Source organism: Neurospora crassa, linkage group VII, assembly GCF_000182925.2.
Source record: "Neurospora crassa OR74A linkage group VII, whole genome shotgun sequence".
Classification (NCBI taxonomy): domain Eukaryota; kingdom Fungi; phylum Ascomycota; class Sordariomycetes; order Sordariales; family Sordariaceae; genus Neurospora; species Neurospora crassa.
Genome location: NC_026507.1, coordinates 432,592 through 446,022, shown reverse-complemented (window position 1 = coordinate 446,022; position 13,431 = coordinate 432,592). Strand labels below are relative to the sequence as shown.

Genomic DNA, 13,431 nt, shown 5'->3' with positions numbered 1-13,431 from the left:
AAGTAGTCCCCTGACTGACAACCGACCGTAGCGCGGCGGGATAAGATGGAGACGGAGGGAGGAGTGAGTCCCACGGTGGAGCCCCGAACACCTTCGCTGCTGCACCATGCCCGCTGCTCGCTTGCGCAAAGCTCCCGTCACAGTGAGACTTGGGCGACACAGTTCACTGGGCGACGACTGGACACTGGATGGTACAATATGTATCTCTATTGAAGGCTAGAACATTGTTGATCGTCTTCGACCACCGTCTCAGGACATCCAGATCGTCTCCCATAGCCAATCGCCGTGTGTGTGTCTCGGGGCGCCAAGGTCCTTTTTGCTCCTCATGCTTTGGCAGCTGCCTGGAAGACGGAGGGACTGAAAAGTGACGGGTCTGTTAGTGGACCCTTGATTGACTGTGATCTTTTTCACGGCTCGGCGATCTCTGTTACTGTGTGTGAACCCTACAGTTAGTGTACATGTTGAGGTTGAAAAGGCGCCCCGGCATTTCTCTCTTTTTGCTTCCCACCTCACTGCCCTGATTGCCGGACAACTCTCGTAACTGGAATCGCTCTCCTTTCTGTCATGTTCTTTTGGGTCCTTCGTGTTTGGCGGCAGAAACGTAACGGCATGCTCTAAAAAAGACTTGGCACAAACTCACAGCGGCCCGTCAAGTGGGCAAACTTCATGATTGCCAAGAGGGGGGGACAAACCCAAGAGGCTGCGTTGTGCCGGACATGCACACACATGGCCAGGATGGCGAAATAAGCTCTGTGGGATCTCGCTGGGATGTCATATCTCATCTCCATTCCATTTTGACAAAGCCCACCAATATGCGACCTTCCTCCTGCGGCCGTGTCGCCGGCTCCGGCTCCGTTGGGTTGAGAGATTTAGCGTCCGACTCGTATGGGAATGGCATGGGAATGGGACCAGTGGAACACCGCGATCCAGTTCCGACCAAGCAACACCACCCTTTAGCTTGTGATGGCCTCATCCAAGACGGAGCTAAGCACATATTGGCGGACCACGACAAGAGGTGGTGCCCCGAAACGCATTGGTGCTGACTGCTGACTACTGCTGACTTTGCCCTTTGACTTTCCTTGATGCTTGGAGCTTTGTCCGACAGAGCCGGCCAGATCGACAGAGGTCTAGAACTGATCAGAGCAATTGATGGGCTGCCAAATTTCCTGATTGCCTTGCGAGTCCGATCGTGAGTGACACTGCATAAATTCCAGGAGGTGCGCCTCGTGTGCCTCTTTTTCACGCCTACGTTTCTGTGTTGCAATCGTGAAAACCTACACGGTGGAATGAAAGAGATTCAACCAAAATCGACAGAATTTCATGAGACAATTCACATTTCAAGCAAGTTGCCGACCAAAAAATGGAATCCCCGAAATCCGCTGCCGACATGGAATTCAAGATTTCGACCCTGGCGTAACGGGGGAAAAAAGGGGTCAGGGTCGGGTCGGGTGTGCACGACGGCACACCTCACCAGCGAAAAAAGTCGTCATGACGACACTGTCGGTCCCCGCTCTGGGAACAACCCACTTCGGGTCATCCGCGGGTCCAGGTGAGGAAGTGCTGATTTCAGTATGATTCAGTCTTTTTTATGCACGGGCATTTATCTATTACACTATTACATATGTACCTCCCTCATCTTTCAATAAAAGGGTCGACGATTCAGGGTCCTACCGCAAACTATTGGCAAATCTCCCGTGCGGCTGCAGTGCAAAAGATCCTTTGGAAAAGCCAGCCAGCAGCGGAGGGAGTTGGCAGTTCGTAAGAGTACCGTAGTCTCCAAAAAGTAAATCGGCCGGCCGAGCACCTTGGCGCCCACAAAAACCCCCTTTTGCCGATCTCGCCGATCAACCCTGAGCCAAGCCAATGAGGTGCCTGTTCGCTGACTGGTCCCTGGCTTTCCGTTCTCAGCTCCCAGCTCTGCCATCTTGGCACCGTTGGCTCCCGCCGAGACCCCTTTCCTGCCGTTTTTGCCTCGTCCAATTGTTTCCGTTGCTGGCGTCCTTTTTAGTTTCCTTTGTCTTGCGGCATTCTTTCTCCTCTTTTCTCCCCGCCTTGTGTGCATAATGTTGGTGTGGGTGTGGTGGTCTCAGAATCCCATCATCATTACTACCGTTCACTGTCGCCATGTGAGTTGTTCCTGGGTCGGGCGGGATGTGGTTCCTTCAGAAGAACATGGCTGGGGAGGAGGAGGAGGAGGAGGAGGACGAGGACGAGGGGGAGGACGAGGGGGAGAAAAAAACAGAATGATCTGGCCAAGACCGGGACGCCGAACGAAGCCCAGCAATCCCGTCGTAGCTGTGCGGAACAATTGCGGGTGCAGTCCGTTTTGTACTGTGGGCCTTTGAGCCTGTGACGTCATGGTCCAGCCGACCGAGTGCCGTCACATCCGAGCACTTGCCGCTCCACGCTTCGGCCATCTGAAAAGCGATTGGTGGTCTCGGCCTTGCAAAGTGGGCTGCTAAGGGAAAAGAAAAAGTCCTGCCAAGGTTGGCGTCATTGCCGCCGGGATTAGGTCCGCAGCACCAGAGTTGAGTGGAACCGAAGGCACTAAATCGTAGTAGCGGCGCATTCGACCCGTTATCGATCCGTTATCGAGCCCGCCCCCGACCGCTCGACCGTCCGAGACCGTCGATTGGACGGATTTTGGTCCACTGGCGAAATCTCAGCGACGGGACTTTGAGACTTTTCAGTCCCAGATGATTTGGATGGATGCAACGTTCTCGAAAACAGTCACTCTCTCCATTTCACGACTCTCGCCAGAAAGATTCTTGTTCTTACACACACAGAGAGAAAGTGTGTGACAGAAAAATTCAGTTAAAGTCAATCGAGCAATGAGTCTGTTCATCTGGACGTCACAAAGCAGCTGCGGGAACAGGGACCCTTGAGGACCCTTGGTTTTGTGACATGCATGGAATGTTTTGTTCTAGAACGCGCACAGTACATACAACAGTCAAATGAACCAACAGCCCTCACTTCAAGTTATAAGTATGTTAAGGGATCTTGGAGCTCTTCACAATCTTCTTGCCTCCCGTCCTCTGAATCTGACAATACCCCAGACAGTTTAGAGTCACTGACTGCCTCGCTGCTTTCAAAAATAGCTCCCTCCGAAAGAGATCGACTCTGATCCGTGGCGTTTTGAGATTGCTCACATGCTTTTTGTTTAGTGCATGCATAGTACTGTTACTCAGCGTTGCACTCGCGCCTGAATCCGCTGCTCCCAGCATCAACACTATCGATTCTACGACACAAGTTCCAACCCTCAATTTTGCAGAGTCAACACGGCAACTTCAAGTTGCGCTAGTTCATTCAAACTCTTACCATTGCAGCAATGACTGTGAGGTGGCAACGATAAATGCCAAAGTTCACAAAGAAAAGTCCATGTCCGCATACCTACCAGTATCTATCGTTTCCACACTTTACATGCACGTTGCCTTACACCCGATGTACGCAGTAAACGCAGCTGGCATCCTACCTACCAAACAAACGAATTTCAAAGTGGTGATGCGCTGGATATGTAGGGTTACATGTCTTGCATGGCCACCAGCTGAGTGATGGAGAAAGCAAAAAGCCAAAGTCGAGTAGAAAATTGATCAAGTTAAAAACGTCCATGCTTGCTGCCTCTCCCATGATGTGTCGCTCTTTCCACCTCCTCCTCCTCCTCCTCCAAACCAGCATCACAATGACGACACCGACTCTATCACCCCAGTGCCTCCTTCCTCGCAATTCCACACAGCTTTTCACCGGCCCTTAGAACCTCTTTCCCATTATAGACCTTCCATTACTGCACAAGCCTCATTTATCAGTTTCCCTCCCTCCGCTCGTTCCCGACGGACAGAGTAAAAAAGAATACAACTGATATCTCGTCGTTATGGCGCAGCGGTAAACAACACAAGGCAAGTTTCCATACCTTGGGTGCTCCTCCTCCTTGTTCCAATTCACATGAGAGGATTCGAGTTCGATTCCCCGAAAAGGCTGCCAACCGGCAACGTCCTCCAAATGATGACCTTAATTAGACTCCGATGATAGGTCAAAGTCAAGACCACAGGGAAAAAAAATGACGAACATCATTTCTCGTTAATCTGAAGGAAGAATACATACGTTGCCTTAATCACGAGTGGTCTTTCATTGAATACCTTGCCAAGTTCCGGTGTGTGCTAACCTTGGATATCTCGCAGTTCTACCTCTTTGATATCCGCGATTGAATTCGACCGATGATTCTGATCTGTGAGCTCCAAAATAGCCACAACACCACAGTATCTTTTTGGCCTGGTGTCCTTCAATGATTGAGTGTCCCAAATTGCGTTTACTGACACCATCGATGCATCGCTGCCCTCCTTCCTCTTCTCTTTTCTCGCCAACTGCATTCTCCAGCCAGTCCTCTTTGCATATCCCCCTCAAGTCCCCCTTCTGCAAGTCAAAACCCCCAATCCCACCATTCACCAACTCCATGAGCAGCAACATCATCTTATCCGCTTCCTCATCACCACCTGCCATATCTTTCGCCACCTCGCTCACCCTTCCCTCTCCTTCCAGCCCGCAGTATCAGTCTGCAGTGTGATCCCAAGGTGAGGAGAGCGCAATGAACTGTGCAGACCATGGTAGGAGAGGTGTTCAGCTTTGGTCGGACAGATCACGACGGAGAGTGTCGGCTTTTTCTCAACTATGTCCAGGACTGTGCATCATGATCGAACGAAGGACTCTAACGATCCCAACAAGAAACTCACGTCTGGTCTCTCAGTAGTTAGTCGGCGGGTGAGTCGATGGAAACGAAGAACCTGGGACGGCTGGGAACTGGGATGTCTCCGCCGCCGCCGCCGTTGCTGGTCGGGATCGATCATTTGAGGGAATCAGCCAAGCCTGGTGATGACTTTCGAGGTGGTGACTGTAGGCTGAATGGCAAATGAGCGCATCTTGCAATTTGGTCTGCTGTACGCTTAGCTTGAAGTTCGTTCACGTGGCTTAAAGTAGATTGTATGACACTGAGAGAGGTGTATTGATATCTGGAGCTACAGCCACCGTCGTCGACAAAGATCTTGGGAGCAGCCGATGCTGATCTGTTATTTACCCAGTTTCTTACTTCCTACCAATGTACATTTCTAGGGAAATTTGATAGTAAAGCATGTCACTATGCCAGTGACAAAAGCAGCAAGAAGGTTTCGGTATCAGTGCATGGTAAACCTCTTAGGATGACACCTTACTGCTGTTGTTTCACAGCTTCATGGATAGCATACGAGTCAATATCTTTTTCTTGGCAAGCACTTTTTGCAAAAATAAGGGCGAAAACAAAGTTATAAGGACTCTTTCTTCATGAATCAAATGTGCTCCATTTGCAGTCAGCAATTATCGACGTCCTTCTCCTTCCAGTATCAGCATACTGAAAGCAGGAGAGCTATTCTAAGTAGGAAAGCCAAGAATGACCTCATGTTGCACAGTATCCAGGGCGGTCGATCCCTATGCGCTGGAAGAATATACCTACGCTTACCAGTATATCTACACAAACAGAATGAATGATAGAAACCAACGGCAGAAACTGAAGAAGCGCAAATGGTATGCGATCAACTTGATTAGTTAAATCAAAGTTCAGTAACATACATAAACCTACCAAAGACCAGAACTCCACATGTTAACAAAAACAGCTGCATGGCGCAGCGGAAGCGCGCCGGGCTCATAACCCGGAGGTCACTCGATCGAAACGAGTTGCAGCTAAAATATTTCTGGCCTTTTTTTGTTTTTCTCGTCGGCTTTTTGCCTCAACACGATGTTTCTTTTTTGTCATTTTCGTAAGAAGTTGGTACAGAAAAGGTTTTCGTTCACAAATAATCCTTCTTAGGAGCAGCGTGATTACAGGCACTTCCAGGATTTTACTTAGCTACTTCTTTCCCGTTTATAAGCTACTGTTCTTTTGTCTTTCAACTTCAAATCGCTACCTTCCCCCCCCCCCCCCCCCCCCCCCCCCCCTTTGCGTTCCATTACCTAGGTACTTCAGGTAACTTCCTAAGGCTCTTCTTCTCCCTTCTCAGTTTCCCCTTTTCCATCCTTCCGTCCTTCCTCTCCTTCCTCCTTCCTCCCAAAACCACTCACTACACTCCGCACTCCGCACTCCCCGGTGCTTTCCCCAGCTGCACCTACATCTCGCCAAACTGAACCGTGGTCCGTGGAGGCCAGACGTTTATGATAACGTGTGAGGATGCCACGCGTATATATCAACATGGTGAATATTGGCCGAAATCAAAGCCTAGATAAACCTTCGCTCAGTTCATCTGACAATTGAGAATACATCATTTGTCAGAAAATAACCTTGTTAGCTATGATCTACGGGAATATCGACCCTGCTCGGATCCGGACCGCCCCACAAAATGTCAGACTGACGGGACTTGTTGTTGCACGGAAGCGGACTCACTTTCTCCTTTAACCGGACCTGACGGGAGTTTCTTTTCTTTTGACCTTCTTACCTATTCTACGCCTCAACCTCCAAACTCAGGACCGTACAAACTGCGTAGAGTTGGAGCATTCATTTCTCAGCCGTAACGCCATTTTGTACTGCCCTGGCCCTTTCGTACTACCACCAAAAATGCCCCCAAACCCCCGCCCAAAAGATCATGAAGGCAACCGATGTTCCCTTTAACTTACCATAGAAGTAGGTACGTCCTGTCTGGAGTTTCAAGATCTGATCGGCCACATTGCTATGGCGCCCGCCCCAATTTGACCGGGCACGCATTTTTAGGTATTGAGGATCGACTCTCGACGCAGCGATCTTGTTGCCAACCGGAGAATATATCGATAGGTACCTACCTACCTCTAGTGAGCCACCAATAATATTTCCTGCGGCAGGCGGCAACCTACATGATATCAGGTAACTAATGGATGAATACCTTAGCTGACGACGCCCGGAATGGATAGCATTGGGTTATACTTGCCCTCTTCTCACCCACAATTGTTAATGGCTTCAATTTGAGTAGGTGATTTGGTCGACTTGCCGCAGCTATCAGTTGATCCCCGCTGTTGGTACCGTCCAGAAAAATAGGTACCTCTAGCTACTTAAAGACGCGCAAACAAGCCGGGTTGAAAACAAGCTTACCTCTACTAACAAACAACAAGCTTAATACGGCCCGTCCCATGATATATTTGCGGGGTGTATACAGTACTCGTGTGGTTGCACGAAATCTCACCGGCACCCACCCGCAAAATCGGTAACTCGCAATGTATTGACATGCAGGGTTCTTTCTTTGGACTTTCGGTGGTCTCCATCCCTCCTTCTCTAGGACAGATTTCCAAAAAGAATAAGGGCTGCGTTGGAGCTGAACGCGTTCATTCAAGGTATTCCCGGGAAATATTGTTTCTTTTTCGTACGGCTGACGACCCGACTGAAGCTGAGCAGTGAAGTCAAGAAGGTACCCTACACACCTGTTTCCCGTAGTTGCAAACTTACAGTTGCACTGAGGCTCATGTATTGTCTGAGTAAGCAAGGGATGTACGTATGTGGTTCGGTTGAACCAATGTTTCTGTGAGGCGCCGAAGAGGCGTTGCTGATGATTGGGCGAGAGACCCCGTTGCCCTTACTGAGTTCCTGTGGTCTGGGGATATGCATTGTGCAGGAGAGACATTCTTCGGGAGAGATTGCGACCTTCTTGATGGACGGATCAGAAGATGCACATCTGACTGATAAATTGACGGATTTGCACAGTTTTCCCATGGCTCCATGTCAGCGTGGCTGGAAGTACATAGGTATGTAAAAGGTTGCAAGATCAATGATAGGACCAACCAAACACGAGGGGCATTGAGCCATGGGCAGCGACTGCCGAGTCCCTCCCTACTCCGTATGTCGTACCCCATGGGGGAGAGATAGTTCCCGATGGCTTGGACAGGGACATGGACCTGGAGGGAGTCAGGTACGCCCCTTATTCGTACGACGATCTCTGCGCGGCCCTCCCTGGCTCCCGAGACTAAGGAATGAGGATATCGATCAAAGTATAAGTCAAGCTCCTCCCTCAACTATCATCTGCTGTTCTCTCATCCCGCTTCACCAGTCCTACATTCCTCAGTCTACCTAATCTGTCACCACCAGTAACACCCACGTTACCACATCGCAAAGATGCACCTCCTCCCATACCTTACCGTCCTCGCCACTGCCTTCACGGCCCTAACCTCTGCCGTCGCCCTCTCCCAGTCCGAATCCAAAGCTGTTGAATTCCGCACCTACGGTGGGGACAAGTGCCTCTGCGAAGACGATGCCAACCTCCTCCGGGACGCCTACGTCCGCATGATCAGCGTCTGGAACCCGGCCGATGCCAAGTACCTCACAGACGACTTTAGAGACACAAGCGGTAGCATCAACATTTTGATTGGGAAGCCGTTGGATGGATCGGTGCCTACGTTTGCGAACAAGCAGGAGTTTGTGGATCATATGACTGTGATGGTTCGTTCTTCACTTCTTCTTCTTCTGTCTTTACTACTCTCTGTCTTGACTTTCATTCCTCTAATTACCTAATAACATAAACAGCCCGACAACCTCCCCCTCCAAGTGACCTTCTCCACCTTCAACTGCAAGTACATCACGCTCATCTGGACCGCCACGTTTGGCGTCGCCCAAAAGGCCGTGCGCGGCATCGCCGTCGTGGGAACCGTGTACGACAAGAAGAAGAAGATGTGGCTGATTAATAGCCTGGATGTTGAGTGGAACTCGATGGCTTATCTTTTGGATATTGGGGGCAGCTATCAGGTGCCTGGACAGCCATAGATTGCTTTCCTGGTTTCTAGGAGGGGGGCGCTGGTTGGAGCGACGGTCGGGAGTGAAGATTCCATTTTGAGAAGGAGGCCAGGGAAGGGAGGGGAAAGGTGCTGCGGTAACGCGGTAGTGGAAGCAGGGACGAGAATGGGGTGGAATGTAAATATTTCGTGATGATTGGGTAACTCGCGGACCGAAGCGCAAAGGGGTCAAGGGGGATCTCGGGTGCCGAGCCGGGAACAGACATTCCATTCAAGGTTGGCGGCATCGGTTTGCATGCAAGGGACTGGACCCGGTGCAGCATGTGTCACGCATGGTGCCTGGCTTCCATGTTTTTGTGTTCCTGCACAGTTGTATCTACTGTTTGTCGTCGGATGATGATAGTTAGGTCAGTTGATGGATATAATGAGATGGATCTGCTTGCAATTGAGTTGCAACTCACCGGTGTTGTAGGTTAGGTACGAGAATGAAGTTTTTCCTTCTGGATTTTTCAAGCCCAGCATCAAAGTGCATGCTTACCTGGTACGATTGCCATCACTACAGAGGTAAGTGCCGAAGCATGCATGCTATGTAGATTGAGACATATGCTGTGTTCAGACTGTGACTCGTGTCGAAAAAAGGGTCGCTGAGACACTTACTTTGTCTGCGCTTCGGAGCCTTTGCCGATGCCGTGCCACAACACACAAAGTTAAGTTTCTGTATATCTCCGTGTGTATGACCGAACTTGGAAAAATGCAGAAGACTCAGAAGCACAGAGAGAGCGAGTTTTGGCGAGGATTTTGGGCTATGGAGCAACGGAAATACAGCTGTACCCTTGATAGTTGCACAAATGACATCTGTACCATCTCTTGCTTCCTTGACGCCTGTAAAAAAAATAGCGGCTCTGCGCAACTGGACTGAAGTTGTTTTGGGCTGATTAAACTTTGTGCTGGTGCTCAAAAACTCGAGTGTCCCTGTTGTCTGCCAGTTTGCGCTGTACAACAAATCCACATCACGAACCCCTTTCAATAGAGGTAAAATCGAGACAATATGAAAAGACAATTCTACATTTGTTTTTGCATGCACATATACTCCCAGTCAATCCAAGCTTCGAGTAGCTGCAATCTACGTGGCGCTTTTATGCAAGTTGACTTCAGTCGGGTGCCCAGGGGCAATTGGGCTGCAAATGGAAAACCAGCGTTGCGAATGCACGCAGGTTTCGTGGGGAACTAATATGGCACCCACTTCTGGCAGTCCAACGAGTGAAAAGGAGGAACTGTAGAAGGTGTGAGATCGATTGCCTCCCTCGGCCAAGGATTGGATGATGGAAAGGCTGCATTGCAGTGTCGTTTCATCACCTCAGAATGGCTGGAGTGTAGGTGCCTGTCCGCCACTTGAACCTCAGCGAACTATTCCTGCATTGGTACCTCGCGCTTACCCGCCGGACATCGGCTTCTTTGGGTGTCCATTCTCTGACCCCGCTCTCTTTCCATCAACATTTCACGAGGAAGTGAGCGATATCAATCCATCAACCATCAAAACCTCAATCTGGCCCCCAAAACACAACCTTGCTTGACGCCTCCATCTCTAGACCATTCCTCGCATGTTGAGACAATCCCAAACCACCAGGACCCAATCATGGACGACAAGACCTCCCCCTCATCAATACCACCTCGGCACCAAGAACTCTCCTACACCACCATCCCTCTCAACACCCCCGCCACCGAAATCCGCCTCCTCGAGCTCTTTCCCTCCGCCGACTTCTTCTCCCCGCTCTCCTGCCGCCTCTACACCACGCCCATCGCCTCGCCTGCACCCTTCAAAGCCCTCTCCTACGCGTGGGGCAGCGACGACAAGACGCATCTGATTTACATTGACTCGTCCAACGTCACCAGCGACAATGGCAATGGAAATGATGCAGAGTCAGATGCAAGCCTTGCAAGCGGTCTCAGCGCTGTCACTTCTTCCGATGACAACGAGGTCAATACTACCGTCGACGGCGGTAGGACTGGGGCTGATGCTCTAAATGGAGAGAAGTGTATGATCCGGATAACATCCTCGCTAGACACTTGTCTGCGTCATCTGCGCGCTATACACCACCGCCACCACCACCCTTCGACCATTCTGACACTCTGGATCGATCAACTCTGCATCGATCAATCTGATTCGGATGAAAAGGCTGTTCAGGTTGGACTTATGGGTCAGATCTACTCGCAAGCCAAACAGGTGCTGATTTGGCTGGGTCCGGCAGCGGACGGGTCAGATGAAGTGATGGATATGTTGGCGGAGCTGGGGAGGGAGTATGAGAGTGTTGGGAAAAGCGTGGCCGATGCACCTTACATTGCACAATTGATGACAGAAATAGGCAGGGGTGTCGAATTTGAGGACCGTGGTGGTGAGAAAAGGAAAGGGGGGATTGGGGCGAACGAGGAGAATATCGTCAATGTCCCTGGTGGTGGTGGTGGTGATGCTGCTGCTGCTGGGAACAGTGGTGAAAGTGGGAGTAGGGTTGACTTGGGCGTGGACGTCACCGATATCGAGGCATTGGACAAAGCAGCAGTGGCCTGCACGAGAAACGAAGCCGAAGCAAGCACCGGAAAGACCGCCATGGCAGTCGTGGAGGAAGGAGCAGCAAGACTTTTTCGTCTGGGGTTGTCGGGAGAGTTGCAAGCTTTTTTCCGACGCCCATGGTTTACGCGCTTGTGGGTCGTGCAGGAGGCGTGCCACTGCGCCGATACTGTCTTTGTGTGTGGGATGAAGCCGCCGGTGAGCTACGATATTCTTGGGCCGATGTCTATTTGTGGATTGATTATCACACAACAATCAATGCTCAAGAGTCGCTACATGCTGAAGAGCGGCGTGAGGGACCCTAGTTTCGACGGAGACTTGGAAAGATTTATTGTGTCTGTCATGAGCGACTTGTTAGTACAGACAGTTCCGTTATACAAAACTCGCTATCAGACAGTTCGGCAGATCTCGAAAGGAAATGGGGGTGATAATCTATTCTCACTGCTCGTCGCTACGTACACGCAAGACACTTTAACTCGAGAGGCGAAGTTGCACAGAGATCGGATTTATGCTTTGTTGGGTTTGGCGGCGGATGTCAATGAGCTGGGGATACAACCCGATTATTCCAGTCAAACGAGAACTGCGCAAATTCTGACCGGGGTAGCAGAGGCTATCATCGGGAAAACAAAGGACGGTTTTCCGGTCGAGGTTCTCTCTTATTCGCAGTTTCCCAAAACAACCCTCGACGATGGAAGTGATGAACAACTACCATCGTGGGTACCGGACTGGGGGTCTGGCTTGAGTAATCCATTTTATTATAGACTCAGGAAGACGCATATGTTTATGGCATGCGGGCCTCATCGTTCAGTCGATATGGTGCCGACTACAACTGCTGGGGTGCTGGGTCTACGAGGATATCTTGTTGATACCATAGAAGAGGTGGTCGGCATGATGCCGACGAGAAACAGATGGCGTGAGAGCATTGAGTACTTTGAGAAGTTGGGCAGACTATGGGAACTTTCGAAGCAGAAGAATCAACCCATATACGATACGCAGGCGCGAAGGGAAGAGGCACTTTGGCGTGTGCCCGTGGAAGACACGGTGGCTGGTAGATTTACTTCGGAGCTCGTGGATCAACTTGACGCTACTAGGGCAAAGGCTGGCTTTGCCCTTGAATACCACAAGTGGAGACGTGGCTTGGAGCTATATGAAGCCATGGATTGTGACACAACAACTGTGCCCGGTTTGGGCCGTGGGGCGGATGGTGTGGATGATGATAAGAAGAAAAAAGCTCTTGAATGGTTGGCACACGCATCAGGGGCAGATACAGGACTTTACTACTACCTAGCTATGAGCAAAGCTACTACCGGAAGGAGGCTATACCTCACAAAGGAAGGGTACATGGGTACGGGGCCCTCCAACATGCAACCCGGAGACGTGGTTGTTGTATTTCCAGGGGCCCGTATCCCTTTCGTGTTACGACCCACGGGCGAAGACAACACATTCGCCTACGTGGGAGACGTATACTGCGATGGCATTATGGATGGAGAGATCACCCTCAGGGAGGAGAGACGGGATTTCTTCTTGGTGTAGAACTTGGACCGAAAGCAAGAGCAATGAATAGGTAGAGGTGGTGGACCAGTCAAAATCGCAGCAACAAAAGATACAAAATAGAAGCTAGGTAGATAAAGGTGTCCAAGCCCAAAAGAATGAGCAACTCATCCGTTGAATTTGAGAGAGGTAAGACTACCCAAAAGGCCATCTGTGATATACACACATTCACACACACGCGCACACACATGCGCACACACAACGAAAACAACAACAACAACAACAACAACAACAACAACAACAACAACAACAACAACAACAACAACAACAACAACAACAACAACAACAACAACAACAACAACAACAACAACAACAACAACAACAACAACAACAATCACCACCGAAAGCCCAAAGTAATCAAGATCTGTATAGCCATCTATTTATCTATCTTCCAACTTCCGCTCTATCCCAACCAAACATCGCTTGCTTAGCCTTAATTAGAAGACTTTATAAAAATTGAATAACTCCAGTCTAGATATTCCAAAAGCGCAACTCTGCTTCGAAAACACCCTCCCAAAAGCTTTTAAGAAAAAAAAAAAAAAAAAAAAAAAAAAAAAAAAAAAAAAAAAAAAGAGGAAGAAGAAAAAAAGAAAAAGGAAAAGAAGAAA

General features: G+C 49.9%; 3 protein-coding genes and 1 non-coding gene across 4 annotated transcripts; 3 read left to right on the top strand and 1 right to left on the bottom strand.

Moving 5' to 3' along the window:
* Positions 1 to 953: 953 nt before the first annotated feature.
* NCU17167 (hypothetical protein) lies at positions 954 to 1,924 on the bottom strand (the record flags this gene model as incomplete). Its single annotated transcript, XM_011397046.1, has 2 exons — positions 954 to 1,127; positions 1,769 to 1,924. The coding sequence occupies 2 exons, from the start codon at positions 1,922 to 1,924 to the stop codon at positions 954 to 956; spliced, it is 330 nt and encodes a 109-aa protein (XP_011395348.1).
* A 3,710-nt stretch (positions 1,925 to 5,634) lies between these two features.
* Positions 5,635 to 5,706, top strand: NCU15350. The gene has a single exon. It is a non-coding gene; the product is annotated as a tRNA-Met (tRNA).
* Positions 5,707 to 8,036: 2,330 nt separating this feature from the next.
* Positions 8,037 to 9,217, top strand: NCU09046 (hypothetical protein). Its single transcript, XM_953900.2, has 2 exons — positions 8,037 to 8,416; positions 8,501 to 9,217. The coding sequence occupies exons 1-2, from the start codon at positions 8,093 to 8,095 to the stop codon at positions 8,735 to 8,737; spliced, it is 561 nt and encodes a 186-aa protein (XP_958993.1). The 5' UTR covers positions 8,037 to 8,092; the 3' UTR covers positions 8,738 to 9,217.
* A 1,001-nt stretch (positions 9,218 to 10,218) lies between these two features.
* On the top strand, positions 10,219 to 12,805 carry NCU09045 (heterokaryon incompatibility protein; the record flags this gene model as incomplete). Its single annotated transcript, XM_953899.3, has 1 exon — positions 10,219 to 12,805. The coding sequence occupies exon 1, from the start codon at positions 10,343 to 10,345 to the stop codon at positions 12,803 to 12,805; it is 2,463 nt and encodes an 820-aa protein (XP_958992.3). The 5' UTR covers positions 10,219 to 10,342.
* Between the last annotated feature and the right edge of the window lie 626 nt (positions 12,806 to 13,431).

Coding starts and splice junctions, on each gene's coding strand:
- NCU09046 (XM_953900.2), top strand. CDS start 8,093: ATGCACCTCCTCCCATACCTTACCGTCCTCGCCACTGCCTTCACGGCC. Junction 8,417..8,500: donor TGGATCATATGACTGTGATG/GTTCGTTCTTCA, acceptor TAACATAAACAG/CCCGACAACCTCCCCCTCCA.